The sequence below is a fragment of the Drosophila miranda genome, chromosome XL (genome assembly GCF_003369915.1).
Source record: "Drosophila miranda strain MSH22 chromosome XL, D.miranda_PacBio2.1, whole genome shotgun sequence".
Taxonomy (NCBI): domain Eukaryota; kingdom Metazoa; phylum Arthropoda; class Insecta; order Diptera; family Drosophilidae; genus Drosophila; species Drosophila miranda.
The window spans coordinates 16,477,505-16,496,133 of NC_046673.1; the positions used below are offsets into that span (position 1 = coordinate 16,477,505).

Consider the following 18,629-nt stretch of genomic DNA (forward strand, 5'->3'; position numbering starts at 1 on the left):
GTTTCAGTTTCGTTTTTGTGTATGTATATATTAAATATTTTATGTATATAAATTTCTAAATACATTTAATTGCGCTTTTCATTTTTAAATTTTAATTTAACGGCTATCTGGCATTTTATTCCGAATAAAACAGGATGAAAAAGAAAACAGATCAAAAAAAAAAAAAAAAAACGTCTCCATGTGGGTGTGTTGGTGTCTTCGAGGTGTTGGTGCATTGGTTTTAGCTATGTCTATGTGTATGTGTGTGTGAATCTGTGTGTATCTGTGTATAGCATATTGTTCTATGCGCCCCCCACAGCGATTTTATCTGCTCCCGCAAGTGCGCGAGCTTTTGCCACCGATCCTGGTCCTGGTCCTGTTCCCGCTCTTGGTGTCCAGTTCCTGCTCTCACGCCGCCTTCAACTGCAGCATTTTCTACGCTTAGTTCCCGGATTATTCTTCAAGTGAATGGTGTCCTTCTGCTGCTCGTTGGTGGTGGTGCGCAGCTTGTGGTTGAGCACCTGCCGCGTTATCGACAGAAACATGTTGTCCACATTGATGTTGTCTTTGGCGGATGTCTCGTACAGCTCGATGTCCATTTGTTTCGCAAACCTTTGCGCATCTTCGGTGAGGACCACTTTACAATTGGGATCATCGTTCTTGTTACCCACTGTTCGGAAAAGGTACAGAAGGTAAATGGCAACTCTTTTGCTACTCCATTCGACACACGCCCTCGTACTCGTACACGTACTCACCTAATACTTTGTTGACCACATCGCAGTTGTTCTGGATCTCTTCCAGCCACCGTCGCACATTCGCAAAGGAGTCACCGCTCGTTACATCGTAAACGATGATGACGCCGTGGGTGCCCCGGTAGTAGGTGCTGGTTATGGTGCGGAACCGCTCCTGTCCGGCCGTGTCCCATATCTGCAGCTTCACGCGCAGCCCATCGATGTCCACCGTCCGAATCTTGAAGTCCACCCCAATGGTAGTTATATAACTACCCGAGAATGTGTCGTCTGAGAACCGAATCAGCAGGGAGGATTTCCCAACTCCTACAGGGGGGGTTAAGAAGGAAACAATCGTTATTTAACACTCTTGAACACACACAATTACAATGCGTCTCTTCCTAGGAAAATATAATAGAATATGAAATGTGTGGGACACCATTTGCTTATCCACAGCAATTGTTCTAATTACAAGCAGCTGGAAAAGTAAACAATTGACACCAAGACACCACAGCATTCCTGGGTATCAAGTGCAAATCCTGCCCTGCGATGCGTCACCATTAGTCACGGCCCAGCGCCAGCAACAGCCACAAAAGAATGTAATCCTATCTTCGGGGGCGAAAGTTTTGATACACTTGATATGGTAGAGTAAATCAAGAATACTATGATCTTAAATCTCTATCGAGCAAAACAAAAGAAAAAAGAAGGACCTGTGCATACAGACAGACGGACATATATGGCTATTGTGGGATTGTTTTTCAACAAAATATTATAATTTATGAACACGATGAAGTTCTTGCTTTACGTTTCAACCATTTGAATGAAAACCATATACCCTTTTGCACCGTACCGATCACACCATTGTTAAAACAGCTGATCACCCTCTAGCGGGGTGGAGGATGCTGGCAAACCGAGGGCAAGGGAAAAAATTAAATTCAAATTTACATCTATTTATAAACCCTTAGTACAGGAGAGAGAGATAGGGAGAGAGTACATTTTAATCGTATGATCATTACGCTCTCCCTTTTTCTCTCTTCCGTTTTTGCACTTACCGCTGTCGCCGATTATAAGCAGCTTGAACAGATGATCAAAGCCGCGTGCCATTTTCTTCTCTCTGCTGCTGTTTCTGGCTGCTATTTTTTCCGCTGCTTTTATTTACAGTTAAAGCCGCTTTGAACAATGCAAAAATAATTTTTTGCAAAAACAAATGCCTTGCATTTGCCTTGCTCTCACACACAGAAACGCAAACACGTACACAAACAAGAGAAGTATTGGGGCTGTATAGTTCTCGCTCGCACTTAGGCGGCACCCGGCTTGGTTTTTATGAATATTTGATATATATATATATATACGTATTTTTCTCTGCTGCTGATAGTGCTTTTCTGCCTCTGGTTCTGCTAAAACTTCTCTTCTGCTGTTGCTGTTGTTGCTTCTCCTCGGCTCCCCACTGCTGTTTCTAATTGTTTCTGCTTTTTTGTGATAAGCTAGCTATTGTTATTAGTGCTGATGTACTAAATTATAATTTATGTAAGTTTTGTGGTTGATGTTGCCATGCTATTTAATTTCCTTGGATTAAAATTATAATTTTTTTTGGCTCTGCTGCTGCGTTGCTCTTGCGCTCTGCTGCTGCTGCTACTGCTGGGTATCAGCAACGGTTTCATGTGTGTGTGAAAGACATATTGTTGTTGGTTTTGTTCGAATAATGAAGGAAGGAAGCACAGTGCAATTTTATGCACTAATTATTGTCGATCCACAAATAATTATTATAACACAGAAAATGGAAAAATTAGAAGGTTCGCCCGATTTCTGACACAGCCCGATTATAATTTATTTGACGGCTGACACGCACACACACACTAATAAACTCAATGACAGACTTGTTGTTTAATTTGTGTGTATTTTAGCTTCACTCTGTGCGTGTGACACCAGTTTTAATTTCGAATTTTATCCCTTTGAGGAGCTGCATTCGTTGCGGATCGTTGAACGGGCTTCGGGGGCGTCTGGCTCAGTCTTTAAATCATATTCTGGATAAACTATTACTAACGCACTAACACATATAAAAAATAAGAGCTGGAGGTCTGGCTCAGTGTGACCGCGGACCTATCGTTAAAACATACCGTCCGACTCTCAGAAATATACCGTCCAATTTAAAAAATATACCGTAAATATACTGACGAACTCAAGTTCTATTATACATATTCCTCAATTTTGATATTCCGTCGAATATTATTAGCTAGATTAATTAAACTATTATGAAACTATTAAACAATTAATAAAACTATTTTCTACTTTACTGGCATAATTTATAGCGAAATAAAGCACGTTGCCAGTGCACATTTTGGTCGCACACAAGCACTGGCCGACTGAGCGGGTTTTTAAATCATTTTGTGAAATGAACTCCCTCTTTTCCATGCAAAACATTCCCTCGTATATTTCTGACCGAAATTATGCAAAAGCTTCCCCTCGTCCCATCAATGACTCCAAAGAAAATTGTTTTTAATTATTTTTTGTTTTGCAAACTTAACTTAAGTTCCTTTCGTTTCATTTGTTTAGGGAGATCTTGAAATTAGGATAAATACTGCATTAAAAGTATTACAAGAAAATAGACAAAAATTAATTAAAAAAAAAAAAAATAATAATAATGATATGGCCTGGCCATCATAGATATTTTCTAAGAAAAAAAGCATTCAAAAATCAATCTGTATTGATTCGTACTTTCGCACATTACTTTTTTGGCTGGGCAGCCGTGCTCCTTCGTGTGCGACTGGCGACACATGACACGTTTGCCGGGCGACTTTCCGATGCGACATTTTCGCGAGGGCGAGTCGTACTCTGGCGGCGTCGACGCAATTCCCTGATAATCGGTGTAGCCTCCGTCTCCTCTTTGCGACCGACATTTGTCGTTCGACGCCGTTGTCCCATTTGTGGCATTCCAGCCTCACATTCGGCTGCTATTTGTCCTCTGCGCGATGTGTTGCTCTGACGCATTTCAGCAGCAGGAGCTGCAGCAGCAACAGGAGCTGCAGCAGCAACAGGAGCTGCAGTCGCCAGGCGGGTCAAGTTGGAGCGAGACCGAGTTCTCAAAGCAAGTCCATAAGGAGTCCGTGCTGGCGATTCGGTAGCAGCGGATGTAGCGTTGGCCAAGTGAGGGCGCACCGTGGGGTGGGGTGCTTTTGCCTGATCGGCAATAAACTCCCAATTATCTTCTTCATCGTCATCTTCGTCTTCAATGCTCGGAGCACGCAGCTTATCACGGTAGCTTTGGCGATTCTGGTCACGCCTGTCCCTGTCGAACTGTGTACCAGCAAAGACCTTGAATTCGTCTTCGGAATCATCAGAAGGCGGTGACACAGCACTGCAGGTCTCGCAGACGTACGTATCGGTCGCCGCGACACAGTAGCAGTGCACCGGTTTCGATCCGCACAGTTCGCAAGAAATGATATTGTCCATGTCCGAATCGGGCCCATCCAAAGCAATGCAATCGGGGACCGTGCAGGTCACGTCGCGGACAAGCTGATCCTGGAATGCATTCGGTTCGGTCTCCCACGAGGCATCACTAGCGAGGAAGATAGGAACGATTAAGTTTAAGTATTGATAATGGCGATCATCCCATCACATATTCAAAAACAAACCTGTTCGGCACCGAAATGCCCCAGAGGCAGAGATCCAGGAACCTTGACGAGCTGTTGCACAGCGGACACTTGAAAAAGTAGCCAGCATTGCTGGCGTATTTCTGAACGCAGCGCTTGTGAAACCAGCCATTGCGGCAGCACGGAGCCTCCAGCATCAATACCGGAGAAAATTTCTCCTCTTTAGGCATCAGAAGCTCCAGGCATATTACGCAGTTCTGATCGGCCTGTGGGCGAGCTCTGGTACGAGCGATATGTGAATGGCAGTAGGATTTATACGAGCCGGCAAATTGATAGCGCACCAGGTTCTCCAGGCCGCAGCTAAAGTGGAAACTTCGGCGACAGTTCTTCCCGCAGCAGCCAATTGAAGCACCGTTTCTGCCGCAGTAGAAGCACGTCAATTTACTGGCACGCTGGACCTCCGCCAAAATGTCCGTCTTCAGGAATCCTGAGATTCCATTTTTAACGCAGTCGCGTTGCACCAGATTAGAGCTCGTGTACTAAACAAACAAATTATTAATTGTGGCGTCACCACCGCCGGTGCATGTGGAACTTACCAGACAATTGCTGTGCACCTTCTTATTGCTGAAGTGAAAGGATGGCCCGTAGTCAAAGCTATCCTCCGTCGAGGAGCCACACAGCACGCAGTCCACCATTTTTCCGAGCACCAAATTGTTATTTAATTATTTGAAAACAGTCGCACAAATAACTTTTGCCGGGAAAACAGCGCGTCGCGGGGCCAAAAGTAAAATGCAAAACACTGCAGACGTATCGATATATATCACACGCCAGCGATGAGCAACTTCAGAGATTTGTATTTTGCACTGCCATTGCAAAAAGATGTGTATATTTTCAAACGTCTTTAATATTTTAACAAAAATTATATTAACAAAAATACGCTTATTTTCTTTTGTTTCAAATATTGTATATCCAACAAATATATTCCCAGAAAGTGGCAACTCTGGCTATTTGTATTTCTGCGAATTTTAGCCGCCAATCAAAAACAAAAACAAAAACAATATGGCGCCCTGAAACAATTATATTTCACTTGACGCCGCCTGTCCGTCACAGGTTTATATTTTCAAGTGTCCATCACGCACAAGAGTCCTATTAAATGTGTTTGTGTTTGATTTTTCTGAACATTATGAGACACTACACAAAAACACGTAGTGTACGAAATAGGCTGCGCCCACATAGCTGCAGATAGCACATGACTAGTCAACATTTTTTGAAATTCTAGAGCTTGATTTGCTGAGTTTCTGAAACATAATTCTATTCTCCTGATTTTTGCGATCTACCTCCACGAAAAAAACCCAAAAGCCGTATTAATAAACCCTTACCTGCGTTTATATTTATACACTTTTATACTAACCAATTTAAAGCCAGTGCCGGGAAAAAAACAAATGATGGAGCTCGGCTCGGCCGATGACCTTCTTCGGAAACGTCGATATGTATTTGTATTTTCGTGCTGCCAATAAAAACACTTCCGCTGGCAAAAAAAATACCAAAAAAAAAATCGACACTACAGAGTTGCCACCATGTCCGTTGATAGTTTTGTGGATATCGCGACAACAGAAAAATTTTAAAAGAAAAATACAACATGTCCTTCTATCGCCTGAACAAGCTGATCCGGCTGGCACCCAACATGACCGGTGTGTAATAGGATTAGCTTGGCTTGCCCTTAGGACTCTACCCTTGGCCACCGAGTCCAACTGGACTGCGACGGTTCAAAGTCCGAAGTGCCACTGAACACCTTTACCCGCGCTGATATCCGTTTAACATTTACCTTCTGGCAGCGGGCCGATCCACTGTTGCGATGCAGCCCCAACGCCACAACACATCCCACAGCGCCCAGGCGGCCGACACTCCTGGACACACGTCTTTCAAGACCTTGGCCATAACGACTCCCAAGCCATTTGTCTTCCATGTGGAACTGCATCGCCCCAACAAGTTGAATGCGATCAACAAGCAGATGTGGCTGTAAGTACCCAATGTCCTCCTTTTCCCCGCCAGTGGCCCATTCACTAAGTGTCCACCTTTCGGCCATCTCCCCATCTTCATAGGGAGATCAAGGACTGCTTTGAAGGATTGTCGACGAACCCCGATTGCCGTGCCATTGTACTGTCCGCCTCTGGCAAGCACTTCACGGCCGGCATCGATCTTAGCGACATGATGAACCTTGGCCAGCAGTTGTCCGACACCGATGACTGTGCCCGCAAGGGCTACATTCTGGAGCGTGTCATTAAGCTGTACCAGGACTCGATCAGTGCCCTCGAGCAGTGCCCCAAGCCCGTGATAACGGCCGTCCATCAGGCATGCATTGGCGCTGGCGTCGATCTGATAACTGCCTCTGACATCCGCTACTGCACCCAGGACGCATTCTTTCAGGTGAAAGAGGTCGAAATCGGCATGGCCGCAGATGTGGGAACCCTCCAGCGATTGCCCAAGGCCATCGGCAGCCAGTCCCTGGCCCGTGAGCTCTGCTTCACCGGACGCCGCTTCGAGGCGTCCGAGGCGCACTCCTGTGGCCTTGTTAGCCGTGTCTTTCCCGACAAGGAGTCGCTGGTGACCGGCGCACTGGCCCTGGCCGAGCAAATAGCCAACAAGAGCCCCATTGCGGTGCAGACGACAAAGGCGAACATGGTCTACTCGCTGGAGCATACCAACCAGGAGGGACTCGATCATATTGTATGTTCTCCTCCCCTTCCACCACATTGATTTATTGAATCTGATCCGTTTGACCCCCCGCAATCCTTATCAATCTTTGCAGCGCTGGTACAACAAGTTGAATCTGCAGTCAGAGGACTTTGCCCAGGCCGTGGCCGCCCAGCTGACGAAGGACGACAAGCCAATCTTTGCCAAGCTCTAAGCTGAGAGACATTTTTCATTTATACATTTTCCAATACATATATTTTCCATATTCACATTCATAAACCCAGTCTCATTTGCCTTTGGCGAGGAGTCGGCTGCGAATGACTTTAAAAGTGCATCAGATTGCATCAGGAAAGATTGTGACTAGGAATTTTGTATCTTCCCTGGAGAGAGAGAGAGAGAGAGACACTTGAAATCAGGCTGAATCGGAGGCAGAGGCGGATACACTGTCTGTTTCGACCGACACCTGCTGGCAGAGATGCTCCAATCGTTGGCGATCCTTGATGCACTCAGCCGTGAGCACCTCAACCACACCGTCCTGACTGATCAGTAGATCGTCCTCGATGCGTATGCCAATGCCCCGGAACTCGGCCGGGACGTCGGTGCACTCCTCCCCGATATAGACACCCGGCTCCACGGTGAAGACCATGCCAGGCTCCAGAGCTTTGCTCCGCGGTATATTCGGCGTGTCGTGCACATCCATGCCCAGATAGTGCGACACATGATGCGGACAGAATCTGTAGCCCTGGCTAACCACCGTCTTGTAGTCGTCCGAAGCCCTTGACACCAGCCCAATCTCTTGCAGATACTTGCCCAGCCTGTAGCAGGTGGACTGGAAGAGCTGGTCCAGCGTCTCGCCGCCTATGCTCCCGATCATCCCGACAATGTCCGACTGCAGTGTTGACACCATTTCGTAGAGGGTGCGCTGAGGATCCGTGAAGGTGCCGCTGGCGGGCCAGGTACGCGTGATATCGCTGGTGTATCCGCCGTACTCGCAGCCAGCGTCCATGAGGACCAGATCTTGCGGCTGCAACAGCTGGCTGTTGTCCACATAGTGGATGATGGTGGCATTGCGACCGGCGGCCACAACCGGGGGATAGGCCAGGAAGCTGGCGTTGCGCTGCCGACACTTAAAATCGACGGACGCGAATAGATGGTGCTCGGACTGGCCAGGCCGGGTCTCGGCCATGACCTCGTTGATGGACTGGGCGGCAATTTGGCAGGTGCGACGCATCAAATCCATCTCGGCGGGGGACTTCAGCAGGCGCATGGCCTCCAAAAAGGTGTGGACGGGCAGTAGTTGGATATTCTCTGTGCTGCCAGTCTTGATGACGCCCTCCTTGACGTGTTGCAGGTCGCAGGATTTCAGATCGAACCAGAAATGGGGCTTCAGGCCGGTGACCAGCTTGCCAAGGATCGTTTCGAACTGGCTGAGGGAATGTGCCTCGGTGACTCCAAAGAGTGGAACGGACAGCTCGGGGCCAGTACGTGGACCGTCCCACAGTTCGGCATGCGCATCCTTGGGGCGCAAGAACAACATGGACTCCACATTGGAGCCCTGGTCGATGGTCATCACGAGAACCGAGTCTGGCTCTAGGCAGCCAGTCAGGTAGTAAAAGTCTGAGTTCTGCCTAAACACATAAGGTATTTTACCGCTCATGTACTTCTTCGAGGCGGCCCCCACAATCAACTGAAAAGAAGGGCCCTGGCTATAGAAAATGTTGGGGTAAAAAGAGGGACAGGCTTCGCATACCATATGGTTCTTTGTGGAGCGGCCATTGTAGTTGTCGCCAAAGGTGCTCGCATAGGACTGTATTTTCTGCATCAGTGCGATGCGCCGCTGCTGGAACTCGGCCAGCGTCAGGCCCGGCACCAGCTCGTGGGGCAGGATGAGATGCGGATGGCTAACACAAGTGGGCTGACCAAGCCTGGGGCCGTCCAGTTTATTTAGCAGATTGACCAGCCCGCTGGTTCCGTTTGTCGTTGTGTTGTCCTTGGTGCTGCTGGCTTGGGAATTGCACCGCTGTGGTTGAAGAAATGTGGAAATCTCCGCCAGGCTGCGTCCCCGCATCGGAACGAAACGTGCTAAATTTTTCAGGGCAATCATCCTGGTTGACTCTGGACCGGGCTGTGAAGCAATTTCTGTTTGTTTATATTAATAAATTGTGATCATCGGCATCAAATATATCGAATATATAGTATCGATAAAAAATACCCGTCGGACCCGAAATATACCACAAATATACCGATGAATAAACAAACATACGCCACTTAAACCCACTTTATTTAAACAGTGTTACACTTGGCTTGTTTCCCAGAGGGCAATGCCGGCTAGCTGTCGACCCCAGGGCTGGGTAGTTCCCCTTGCCCGCCAAATGTAGACAAAAAAGGAGACATACTACTTCTCGGGACATCAAAACTAACAACAACCTAACAACAACAAAGAAAATCATAAACAGACGGCTATCAAGTGGGTGAAGCTTGGGTGTTATCACTTCGCGCGCCCGCCCTACCTGTGACCAAACACCACGTTCATTTTGGCCACCCTCTGCTGGCACGGTAACGGCTGGCCTAATCCATGGCTTACGCCACGCGTCCTCCCTCTATTTTAAATTTAATGCATCATGCTTCAATATATATCCAAGCTTTAATAATCGTAAATTGACAATTTCATCTTTCTCATTAATAAATAGCTATACTCAAAATTATCACTAACCACTAAGAAACACCAAAACGTTCGAGACAAAGGCAAACAAGGAAATAACTGCTGAAATTTCGTTCAACCAACAGGGATACCCTCACCCATACGTAATGGAATATGTGTAGTTGACTGGATCCAGTTTTACGGGAGTTAATTTAACTCGGGCCCCTACGGAGACTTAACCTACCAAGAGCTCTTGTTAAGGGTCCCCGGGACATAAACAATAAACAATATTTTTTTCACAAATCGCTCGACCAAATACGGTGGACTGATGGGACCCCCGCGTCACCCACTAAGGGTTAATCTTCTGGCACTGAACAGCTGATCGCTGATCTTCGGAATCATCAGAAGGCGGTGACACAGCACTGCAGGTCTCGCAGACGTACGTATCGGTCGCCGCGACACAGTAGCAGTGCACCGCATTCGATCCGCACAGTTCGCAAGAAATGATATTGTCCATGTCCGAATCGGGCCCATCCAAAGCAATGCAATCGGGGACCGTGCAGGTCACGTCGTGGACAAGCTGATCCTGGAATGCATTCGGTTCGGTCTCCCACGAGGCATCACTAGCGAGGAAGATAGGAACGATTAAGTTTAAGTATTGATAATGGCGATCATCCCATCACATATTCAAAAACAAACCTGTTCGGCACCGAAATGCCCCAGAGGCAGAGATCCAGGAACCTTGACGAGTTGTTGCACAGCGGACACTTGAAAAAGAAGCCAGCATTGCTGGCGTATTTCTGAACGCAGCGCTTGTGAAACCAGCCATTGCGGCAGCACGGAGCCTCCAGCATCAATACCGGAGAAAATTTCTCCTCTTTAGGCATCAGAAGCTCCAGGCATATTACGCAGTTCTGATCGGCCTGTGGGCGAGCTCTGGTACGAGCGATATGTGAATGGCAGTAGGATTTATACGAGCCGGCAAATTGATAGCGCACCAGGTTCTCCAGGCCGCAGCTAAAGTGGAAACTTCGGCGACAGTTCTTCCCGCAGCAGCCAATTGAAGCACCGTTTCTGCCGCAGTAGAAGCACGTCAATTTACTGGCACGCTGGACCTCCGCCAAAATGTCCGTCTTCAGGAATCCTGAGGTTCCATTTTGAACGTAGTCGCGTTGCACCAGATTAGAGCTCGTGTACTAAACAAACAAATTATTAATTGTGGCGTCACCACCGCCGGTGCATGTGGAACTTACCAGACAATTGCTGTGCACCTTCTTATTGCTGAAGTGAAAGGATGGCCCGTAGTCAAAGCTATCCTCCGTCGAGGAGCCACACAGCACGCAGTCCACCATTTTTCCGAGCACCAAATTGTTATTTAATTATTTGAAAACAGTCGCACAAATAACTTTTGCCGGGAAAACAGCGCGTCGCGGGGCCAAAAGTAAAATGCAAAACACTGCAGACGTATCGATATATATCACACGCCAGCGATGAGCAACTTCAGAGATTTGTATTTTGCACTGCCATTGCAAAAAGATGTGTATATTTTCAAACGTCTTTAATATTTTAACAAAAATTATATTAACAAAAATACGCTTATTTTCTTTTGTTTCAAATATTGTATATCCAACAAATATATTCCCAGAAAGTGGCAACTCTGGCTATTTGTATTTCTGCGAATTTTAGCCGCCAATCAAAAACAAAAACAAAAACAATATGGCGCCCTGAAACAATTATATTTCACTTGACGCCGCCTGTCCGTCACAGGTTTATATTTTCAAGTGTCCATCACGCACAAGAGTCCTATTAAATGTGTTTGTGTTTGATTTTTCTGAACATTATGAGACACTACACAAAAACACGTAGTGTACGAAATAGGCTGCGCCCACATAGCTGCAGATAGCACATGACTAGTCAACATTTTTTGAAATTCTAGAGCTTGATTTGCTGAGTTTCTGAAACATAATTCTATTCTCCTGATTTTTGCGATCTACCTCCACGAAAAAAACCCAAAAGCCGTATTAATAAACCCTTACCTGCGTTTATATTTATACACTTTTATACTAACCAATTTAAAGCCAGTGCCGGGAAAAAAACAAATGATGGAGCTCGGCTCGGCCGATGACCTTCTTCGGAAACGTCGATATGTATTTGTATTTTCGTGCTGCCAATAAAAACACTTCCGCTGGCAAAAAAAATACCAAAAAAAAAATCGACACTACAGAGTTGCCACCATGTCCGTTGATAGTTTTGTGGATATCGCGACAACAGAAAAATTTTAAAAGAAAAATACAACATGTCCTTCTATCGCCTGAACAAGCTGATCCGGCTGGCACCCAACATGACCGGTGTGTAATAGGATTAGCTTGGCTTGCCCTTAGGACTCTACCCTTGGCCACCGAGTCCAACTGGACTGCGACGGTTCAAAGTCCGAAGTGCCACTGAACACCTTTACCCGCGCTGATATCCGTTTAACATTTACCTTCTGGCAGCGGGCCGATCCACTGTTGCGATGCAGCCCCAACGCCACAACACATCCCACAGCGCCCAGGCGGCCGACACTCCTGGACACACGTCTTTCAAGACCTTGGCCATAACGACTCCCAAGCCATTTGTCTTCCATGTGGAACTGCATCGCCCCAACAAGTTGAATGCGATCAACAAGCAGATGTGGCTGTAAGTACCCAATGTCCTCCTTTTCCCCGCCAGTGGCCCATTCACTAAGTGTCCACCTTTCGGCCATCTCCCCATCTTCATAGGGAGATCAAGGACTGCTTTGAAGGATTGTCGACGAACCCCGATTGCCGTGCCATTGTACTGTCCGCCTCTGGCAAGCACTTCACGGCCGGCATCGATCTTAGCGACATGATGAACCTTGGCCAGCAGTTGTCCGACACCGATGACTGTGCCCGCAAGGGCTACATTCTGGAGCGTGTCATTAAGCTGTACCAGGACTCGATCAGTGCCCTCGAGCAGTGCCCCAAGCCCGTGATAACGGCCGTCCATCAGGCATGCATTGGCGCTGGCGTCGATCTGATAACTGCCTCTGACATCCGCTACTGCACCCAGGACGCATTCTTTCAGGTGAAAGAGGTCGAAATCGGCATGGCCGCAGATGTGGGAACCCTCCAGCGATTGCCCAAGGCCATCGGCAGCCAGTCCCTGGCCCGTGAGCTCTGCTTCACCGGACGCCGCTTCGAGGCGTCCGAGGCGCACTCCTGTGGCCTTGTTAGCCGTGTCTTTCCCGACAAGGAGTCGCTGGTGACCGGCGCACTGGCCCTGGCCGAGCAAATAGCCAACAAGAGCCCCATTGCGGTGCAGACGACAAAGGCGAACATGGTCTACTCGCTGGAGCATACCAACCAGGAGGGACTCGATCATATTGTATGTTCTCCTCCCCCTTCCACCACATTGATTTATTGAATCTGATCCGTTTGACCCCCCGCAATCCTTATCAATCTTTGCAGCGCTGGTACAACAAGTTGAATCTGCAGTCAGAGGACTTTGCCCAGGCCGTGGCCGCCCAGCTGACGAAGGACGACAAGCCAATCTTTGCCAAGCTCTAAGCTGAGAGACATTTTTCATTTATACATTTTCCAATACATATATTTTCCATATTCACATTCATAAACCCAGTCTCATTTGCCTTTGGCGAGGAGTCGGCTGCGAATGACTTTAAAAGTGCATCAGATTGCATCAGGAAAGATTGTGACTAGGAATTTTGTATCTTCCCTGGAGAGAGAGAGAGAGAGAGACACTTGAAATCAGGCTGAATCGGAGGCAGAGGCGGATACACTGTCTGTTTCGACCGACACCTGCTGGCAGAGATGCTCCAATCGTTGGCGATCCTTGATGCACTCAGCCGTGAGCACCTCAACCACACCGTCCTGACTGATCAGTAGATCGTCCTCGATGCGTATGCCAATGCCCCGGAACTCGGCCGGGACGTCGGTGCACTCCTCCCCGATATAGACACCCGGCTCCACGGTGAAGACCATGCCAGGCTCCAGAGCTTTGCTCCGCGGTATATTCGGCGTGTCGTGCACATCCATGCCCAGATAGTGCGACACATGATGCGGACAGAATCTGTAGCCCTGGCTAACCACCGTCTTGTAGTCGTCCGAAGCCCTTGACACCAGCCCAATCTCTTGCAGATACTTGCCCAGCCTGTAGCAGGTGGACTGGAAGAGCTGGTCCAGCGTCTCGCCGCCTATGCTCCCGATCATCCCGACAATGTCCGACTGCAGTGTTGACACCATTTCGTAGAGGGTGCGCTGAGGATCCGTGAAGGTGCCGCTGGCGGGCCAGGTACGCGTGATATCGCTGGTGTATCCGCCGTACTCGCAGCCAGCGTCCATGAGGACCAGATCTTGCGGCTGCAACAGCTGGCTGTTGTCCACATAGTGGATGATGGTGGCATTGCGACCGGCGGCCACAACCGGGGGATAGGCCAGGAAGCTGGCGTTGCGCTGCCGACACTTAAAATCGACGGACGCGAATAGATGGTGCTCGGACTGGCCAGGCCGGGTCTCGGCCATGACCTCGTTGATGGACTGGGCGGCAATTTGGCAGGTGCGACGCATCAAATCCATCTCGGCGGGGGACTTCAGCAGGCGCATGGCCTCCAAAAAGGTGTGGACGGGCAGTAGTTGGATATTCTCTGTGCTGCCAGTCTTGATGACGCCCTCCTTGACGTGTTGCAGGTCGCAGGATTTCAGATCGAACCAGAAATGGGGCTTCAGGCCGGTGACCAGCTTGCCAAGGATCGTTTCGAACTGGCTGAGGGAATGTGCCTCGGTGACTCCAAAGAGTGGAACGGACAGCTCGGGGCCAGTACGTGGACCGTCCCACAGTTCGGCATGCGCATCCTTGGGGCGCAAGAACAACATGGACTCCACATTGGAGCCCTGGTCGATGGTCATCACGAGAACCGAGTCTGGCTCTAGGCAGCCAGTCAGGTAGTAAAAGTCTGAGTTCTGCCTAAACACATAAGGTATTTTACCGCTCATGTACTTCTTCGAGGCGGCCCCCACAATCAACTGAAAAGAAGGGCCCTGGCTATAGAAAATGTTGGGGTAAAAAGAGGGACAGGCTTCGCATACCATATGGTTCTTTGTGGAGCGGCCATTGTAGTTGTCGCCAAAGGTGCTCGCATAGGACTGTATTTTCTGCATCAGTGCGATGCGCCGCTGCTGGAACTCGGCCAGCGTCAGGCCCGGCACCAGCTCGTGGGGCAGGATGAGATGCGGATGGCTAACACAAGTGGGCTGACCAAGCCTGGGGCCGTCCAGTTTATTTAGCAGATTGACCAGCCCGCTGGTTCCGTTTGTCGTTGTGTTGTCCTTGGTGCTGCTGGCTTGGGAATTGCACCGCTGTGGTTGAAGAAATGTGGAAATCTCCGCCAGGCTGCGTCCCCGCATCGGAACGAAACGTGCTAAATTTTTCAGGGCAATCATCCTGGTTGACTCTGGACCGGGCTGTGAAGCAATTTCTGTTTGTTTATATTAATAAATTGTGATCATCGGCATCAAATATATCGAATATATAGTATCGATAAAAAATACCCGTCGGACCCGAAATATACCACAAATATACCGATGAATAAACAAACATACGCCACTTAAACCCACTTTATTTAAACAGTGTTACACTTGGCTTGTTTCCCAGAGGGCAATGCCGGCTAGCTGTCGACCCCAGGGCTGGGTAGTTCCCCTTGCCCGCCAAATGTAGACAAAAAAGGAGACATACTACTTCTCGGGACATCAAAACTAACAACAACCTAACAACAACAAAGAAAATCATAAACAGACGGCTATCAAGTGGGTGAAGCTTGGGTGTTATCACTTCGCGCGCCCGCCCTACCTGTGACCAAACACCACGTTCATTTTGGCAACCCTCTGCTGGCACGGTAACGGCTGGCCTAATCCATGGCTTACGCCACGCGTCCTCCCTCTATTTTAAATTTAATGCATCATGCTTCAATATATATCCAAGCTTTAATAATCGTAAATTGACAATTTCATCTTTCTCATTAATAAATAGCTATACTCAAAATTATCACTAACCACTAAGAAACACCAAAACGTTCGAGACAAAGGCAAACAAGGAAATAACTGCTGAAATTTCGTTCAACCAACAGGGATACCCTCACCCATACGTAATGGAATATGTGTAGTTGACTGGATCCAGTTTTACGGGAGTTAATTTAACTCGGGCCCCTACGGAGACTTAACCTACCAAGAGCTCTTGTTAAGGGTCCCCGGGACATAAACAATAAACAATATTTTTTTCACAAATCGCTCGACCAAATACGGTGGACTGATGGGACCCCCGCGTCACCCACTAAGGGTTAATCTTCTGGCACTGAACAGCTGATCGCAGATTTAGGTTCGTGAAAGGTGTTGGTGTTTTTACATATTTTTTTTCAATGTACGTTAAACGGTTTAAGCTAATACTAATTACTAAATAAAGGACAACACACGGAACAAAATAACATTTAATGTGGAACGGTGTTTGGAGTGCGGATTATGTTTTTTTTCTTTAAATTCAAACGACGTGGGCGATCGCTGGCCGTGGCCGGTCAGCCCTAAATTTATATAGGTCCGAGTATACGTGTGCGCGTGTGTGTGTGTGTGAATAGGGTTTCGGGGTTGTTACCTGGTGAATGAGACCAAACGTGTGGCACGCACTGGAAGGCGATGCAACGATCGTGCGGTGTGGCTAGAATCGCCCTGGCAGCTAAATCGTTCTCTTTCACACTCCCCCTTCACACGTCCCGCGCTACTTGGCTCACACACGCGCAACTGGAACGAACTCACTCAGGTTCCGTTGGGCAGTCTTCTTCTCTGCAGTCGACTTTCTCGAACTCCAGTGTCCCTCTCCAGGAAACCTTCTGGCCCGGTTCTGGTGGCTATATTCCTTGCCGGTTCAAACTTTCTGTTTTAAGCACAAAATTTCCAATTTCGACGTTACTCCGTCCACGCTCCACGATTTCTATAATCCAATCCACCTTTTCTAATATTTTCACTCCTATTTATCCCTTTTTCCCTTACTAATACATATAACTAATCCTATTCTCTTCCTTATATCCCCAGTGACGGCTCCAGCTCCCCCCGATGTCCCCATACACCATCGAGCCTCCCTGGACTTCCGCTAGATGGCGCGTCGCCCTCAGCCCTGGCCACCTATCGTTCAGGTGGGACTGGAACAACAGGATAACAACTTGATTTAATAATAATTGTAGATCCATTTTATCCTTTATCTCAACTTAAAAATGAGTTTTAAAGCAAGAAAGTCATCGACTGTATACAAGAGCTCCGCGCCATAGTAATATGTACCATTATATACCGATATACCGTAAATATACATACCTTCAACCAAAGACTATACAATACCAAGATGTCGCATGAGGAACAAATGCTTTTTCAATTTTCGTTTGACGCTTCATGGTACGGGCGCGCGGGGCTATTACTTCAATTCTCTTTTACGCTACCTTCGCCTCCGAAGTGCTACTCGGCTTCGGTCAGCACGAGCTCGAGCCAACCCAGAAATATGCTTGTAGTTGTGTATATGTGTGTATGTCCGAGGTCGGCACGGCCATAAACCGGTTTCGCCCGCAGCATATACGGCTTTTAGCTTCACACACAAGCGCACTGAAAGCATGTCAGTGTCTGCGTGCCGAAACCGTAGGGCAGCGTGGTCGCTGATGTCTTTGGCGCGGCACAGTGGGGACTCAGCCGAAATAGTCAAAAAATTTTATGAGTGCTTTAGATAAATTTAATGTACGCATCTAATAGAGAATTTGCCAATCGAATTTTCAAGATAGTTTTAGTTTAGGAGATATAAGCACTCAAAGTTTAATATTTTTTCAGTGTGCAAATATTTATTGACTAACTAACTAATTTAGCAAGCTGAGACGGCCAAAGGTCCCACTGTGCCGCTCCAAAGACATCGGCGATCCGCGACCACCGCTTCGACGGTGTAGGCATTTCCGAACAGACGAAACCGAGGGGCAGCGGGGTCGCGGTAGAGACGAAGTACAGGCGAAAAGGGAATTGAAACCCCGCGCGCTCGCCATAGAACAGCTTTTTGGTCGCTCATGCAACATCTTGGTATTGTATAGTCTTTGCTTCAACTCAATTTTGGCGTCAAAATATACAGAGAAGCGTATAATATACCGTAAAATTCGAAAACTACGGTGGCTGAAGCTGTTGCTTGTAGCAGGGCTGCCACTCTATCGCAAAACCCCAGTTGCGTGTCGATAGATTGCCCAAAAAGGTACGAAGGTAGCGTAAAAGAGAATTGAAGTACTAGCCCCGCGCGCCCGTACCATGAAGCGTCAAACGAAAATTGAAAAAGCATTTGTTCCTCATGCAACATCTTGGTATTGTATAGTCTTTGCTTCAACTCAATTTTGGCGTCAAAATATACAGAGAAGCGTATAATATACCGTTAAATTCGAAAACTACGGTGGCTGAAACTGTTGCTTGTAGCAGGGCTGCCACTCTATCGCAAAACCCCAGTTGCGTGTCGATAGATTGCCCAAAAGGGTACGAAGGTAGCGTAAAAGAGAATTGAAGTACTAGCCCCGCGCGCCCGTACCATGAAGCGTCAAACGAAAATTGAAAAAGCATTTGTTCCTCATGCAACATCTTGGTATTGTATAGTCTTTGCTTCAACTCAATTTTGGCGTCAAAATATACAGAGAAGCGTATAATATACCGTAAAATTCGAAAACTACGGTGGCTGAAGCTGTTGCTTGTAGCAGGGCTGCCACTCTATCGCAAAACCCCAGTTGCGTGTCGATAGATTGCCCAAAAAGGTTCGAAGGTAGCGTAAAAGAGAATTGAAGTACTAGCCCCGCGCGCCCGTACCATGAAGCGTCAAACGAAAATTGAAAATGCATTTGTTCCTCATGCAACATCTTGGTATTGTATAGTCTTTGCTTCAACTCAATTTTGGCGTCAAAATATACAGAGAAGCGTATAATCTACCGTA

At 47.6% G+C, this 18,629-nt stretch overlaps 6 protein-coding genes across 7 annotated transcripts; 2 read left to right on the forward strand and 4 right to left on the reverse strand.

Moving 5' to 3' along the window:
• Positions 1 to 48: 48 nt before the first annotated feature.
• LOC108164566 (ras-related protein Rab-35) lies at positions 49 to 2,796 on the reverse strand. The gene is made up of 3 exons (XM_017300383.2): positions 1,760 to 2,796; positions 735 to 1,034; positions 49 to 649 (listed from the first exon to the last, which is right to left on the reverse strand). Exons 1-3 carry the CDS (start codon positions 1,809 to 1,811, stop codon positions 399 to 401), a joined length of 603 nt encoding a protein of 200 aa, XP_017155872.1. The 5' UTR covers positions 1,812 to 2,796; the 3' UTR covers positions 49 to 398.
• Positions 2,797 to 3,220: 424 nt separating this feature from the next.
• Positions 3,221 to 11,173, reverse strand: LOC108155061 (PHD finger protein 7). Of its 2 annotated transcripts, XM_033391626.1 has the most exons (4): positions 10,886 to 11,173; positions 10,332 to 10,828; positions 10,023 to 10,255; positions 3,221 to 4,030 (listed from the first exon to the last, which is right to left on the reverse strand). In XM_033391626.1, the coding sequence occupies exons 1-4, from the start codon at positions 10,982 to 10,984 to the stop codon at positions 3,432 to 3,434; spliced, it is 1,428 nt and encodes a 475-aa protein (XP_033247517.1). In that variant the 5' UTR covers positions 10,985 to 11,173; the 3' UTR covers positions 3,221 to 3,431. The 2 variants fall into 2 exon arrangements, with proteins under 2 accessions (XP_033247517.1, XP_017141140.2); XM_017285651.2 differs by lacking the exons at positions 10,023 to 10,255; positions 10,332 to 10,828; positions 10,886 to 11,173 and adding exons at positions 4,340 to 4,836; positions 4,894 to 5,181 and having other exon boundaries at positions 3,221 to 4,263.
• On the forward strand, positions 5,878 to 7,262 carry LOC117188180 (delta(3,5)-Delta(2,4)-dienoyl-CoA isomerase, mitochondrial-like). The gene is made up of 4 exons (XM_033391653.1): positions 5,878 to 5,988; positions 6,133 to 6,316; positions 6,400 to 7,024; positions 7,107 to 7,262. Exons 1-4 carry the CDS (start codon positions 5,937 to 5,939, stop codon positions 7,203 to 7,205), a joined length of 960 nt encoding a protein of 319 aa, XP_033247544.1. The 5' UTR covers positions 5,878 to 5,936; the 3' UTR covers positions 7,206 to 7,262.
• Positions 7,215 to 9,144, reverse strand: LOC117188174 (xaa-Pro aminopeptidase 3-like). The gene is made up of 2 exons (XM_033391620.1): positions 8,742 to 9,144; positions 7,215 to 8,678 (listed from the first exon to the last, which is right to left on the reverse strand). The coding sequence occupies exons 1-2, from the start codon at positions 9,093 to 9,095 to the stop codon at positions 7,404 to 7,406; spliced, it is 1,629 nt and encodes a 542-aa protein (XP_033247511.1). The 5' UTR covers positions 9,096 to 9,144; the 3' UTR covers positions 7,215 to 7,403.
• A 675-nt stretch (positions 11,174 to 11,848) lies between the features above and the next one.
• On the forward strand, positions 11,849 to 13,255 carry LOC108155039 (delta(3,5)-Delta(2,4)-dienoyl-CoA isomerase, mitochondrial). Its single transcript, XM_017285610.2, has 4 exons — positions 11,849 to 11,980; positions 12,125 to 12,308; positions 12,392 to 13,016; positions 13,100 to 13,255. The coding sequence occupies exons 1-4, from the start codon at positions 11,929 to 11,931 to the stop codon at positions 13,196 to 13,198; spliced, it is 960 nt and encodes a 319-aa protein (XP_017141099.1). The 5' UTR covers positions 11,849 to 11,928; the 3' UTR covers positions 13,199 to 13,255.
• Positions 13,208 to 15,161, reverse strand: LOC108155019 (xaa-Pro aminopeptidase 3). The gene is made up of 2 exons (XM_017285575.2): positions 14,735 to 15,161; positions 13,208 to 14,671 (listed from the first exon to the last, which is right to left on the reverse strand). The coding sequence occupies exons 1-2, from the start codon at positions 15,086 to 15,088 to the stop codon at positions 13,397 to 13,399; spliced, it is 1,629 nt and encodes a 542-aa protein (XP_017141064.1). The 5' UTR covers positions 15,089 to 15,161; the 3' UTR covers positions 13,208 to 13,396.
• Positions 15,162 to 18,629: the final 3,468 nt, after the last annotated feature.

Coding starts and splice junctions, on each gene's coding strand:
- LOC108164566 (XM_017300383.2), bottom strand. CDS start 1,811: ATGGCACGCGGCTTTGATCATCTGTTCAAGCTGCTTATAATCGGCGAC. Junction 1,035..1,759: donor GCTTATAATCGGCGACAGCG/GTAAGTGCAAAA, acceptor CCCCCCCTGTAG/GAGTTGGGAAATCCTCCCTG. Junction 650..734: donor TGTGGTCAACAAAGTATTAG/GTGAGTACGTGT, acceptor TTTTCCGAACAG/TGGGTAACAAGAACGATGAT.
- LOC117188180 (XM_033391653.1), top strand. CDS start 5,937: ATGTCCTTCTATCGCCTGAACAAGCTGATCCGGCTGGCACCCAACATG. Junction 6,317..6,399: donor ATCAACAAGCAGATGTGGCT/GTAAGTACCCAA, acceptor CCATCTTCATAG/GGAGATCAAGGACTGCTTTG. Junction 7,025..7,106: donor AGGAGGGACTCGATCATATT/GTATGTTCTCCT, acceptor CAATCTTTGCAG/CGCTGGTACAACAAGTTGAA.
- LOC117188174 (XM_033391620.1), bottom strand. CDS start 9,095: ATGATTGCCCTGAAAAATTTAGCACGTTTCGTTCCGATGCGGGGACGC. Junction 8,679..8,741: donor GCTCCACAAAGAACCATATG/GTATGCGAAGCC, acceptor CCTTCTTTTCAG/TTGATTGTGGGGGCCGCCTC.
- LOC108155061 (XM_033391626.1), bottom strand. CDS start 10,984: ATGGTGGACTGCGTGCTGTGTGGCTCCTCGACGGAGGATAGCTTTGAC. Junction 10,829..10,885: donor AGGTGCACAGCAATTGTCTG/GTAAGTTCCACA, acceptor TTGTTTGTTTAG/TACACGAGCTCTAATCTGGT. Junction 4,031..10,022: donor GCCTTCTGATGATTCCGAAG/ATCAGCGATCAG, acceptor ATGATTCCGAAG/ACGAATTCAAGGTCTTTGCT.
- LOC108155039 (XM_017285610.2), top strand. CDS start 11,929: ATGTCCTTCTATCGCCTGAACAAGCTGATCCGGCTGGCACCCAACATG. Junction 11,981..12,124: donor GCTGGCACCCAACATGACCG/GTGTGTAATAGG, acceptor ACCTTCTGGCAG/CGGGCCGATCCACTGTTGCG. Junction 12,309..12,391: donor ATCAACAAGCAGATGTGGCT/GTAAGTACCCAA, acceptor CCATCTTCATAG/GGAGATCAAGGACTGCTTTG.
- LOC108155019 (XM_017285575.2), bottom strand. CDS start 15,088: ATGATTGCCCTGAAAAATTTAGCACGTTTCGTTCCGATGCGGGGACGC. Junction 14,672..14,734: donor GCTCCACAAAGAACCATATG/GTATGCGAAGCC, acceptor CCTTCTTTTCAG/TTGATTGTGGGGGCCGCCTC.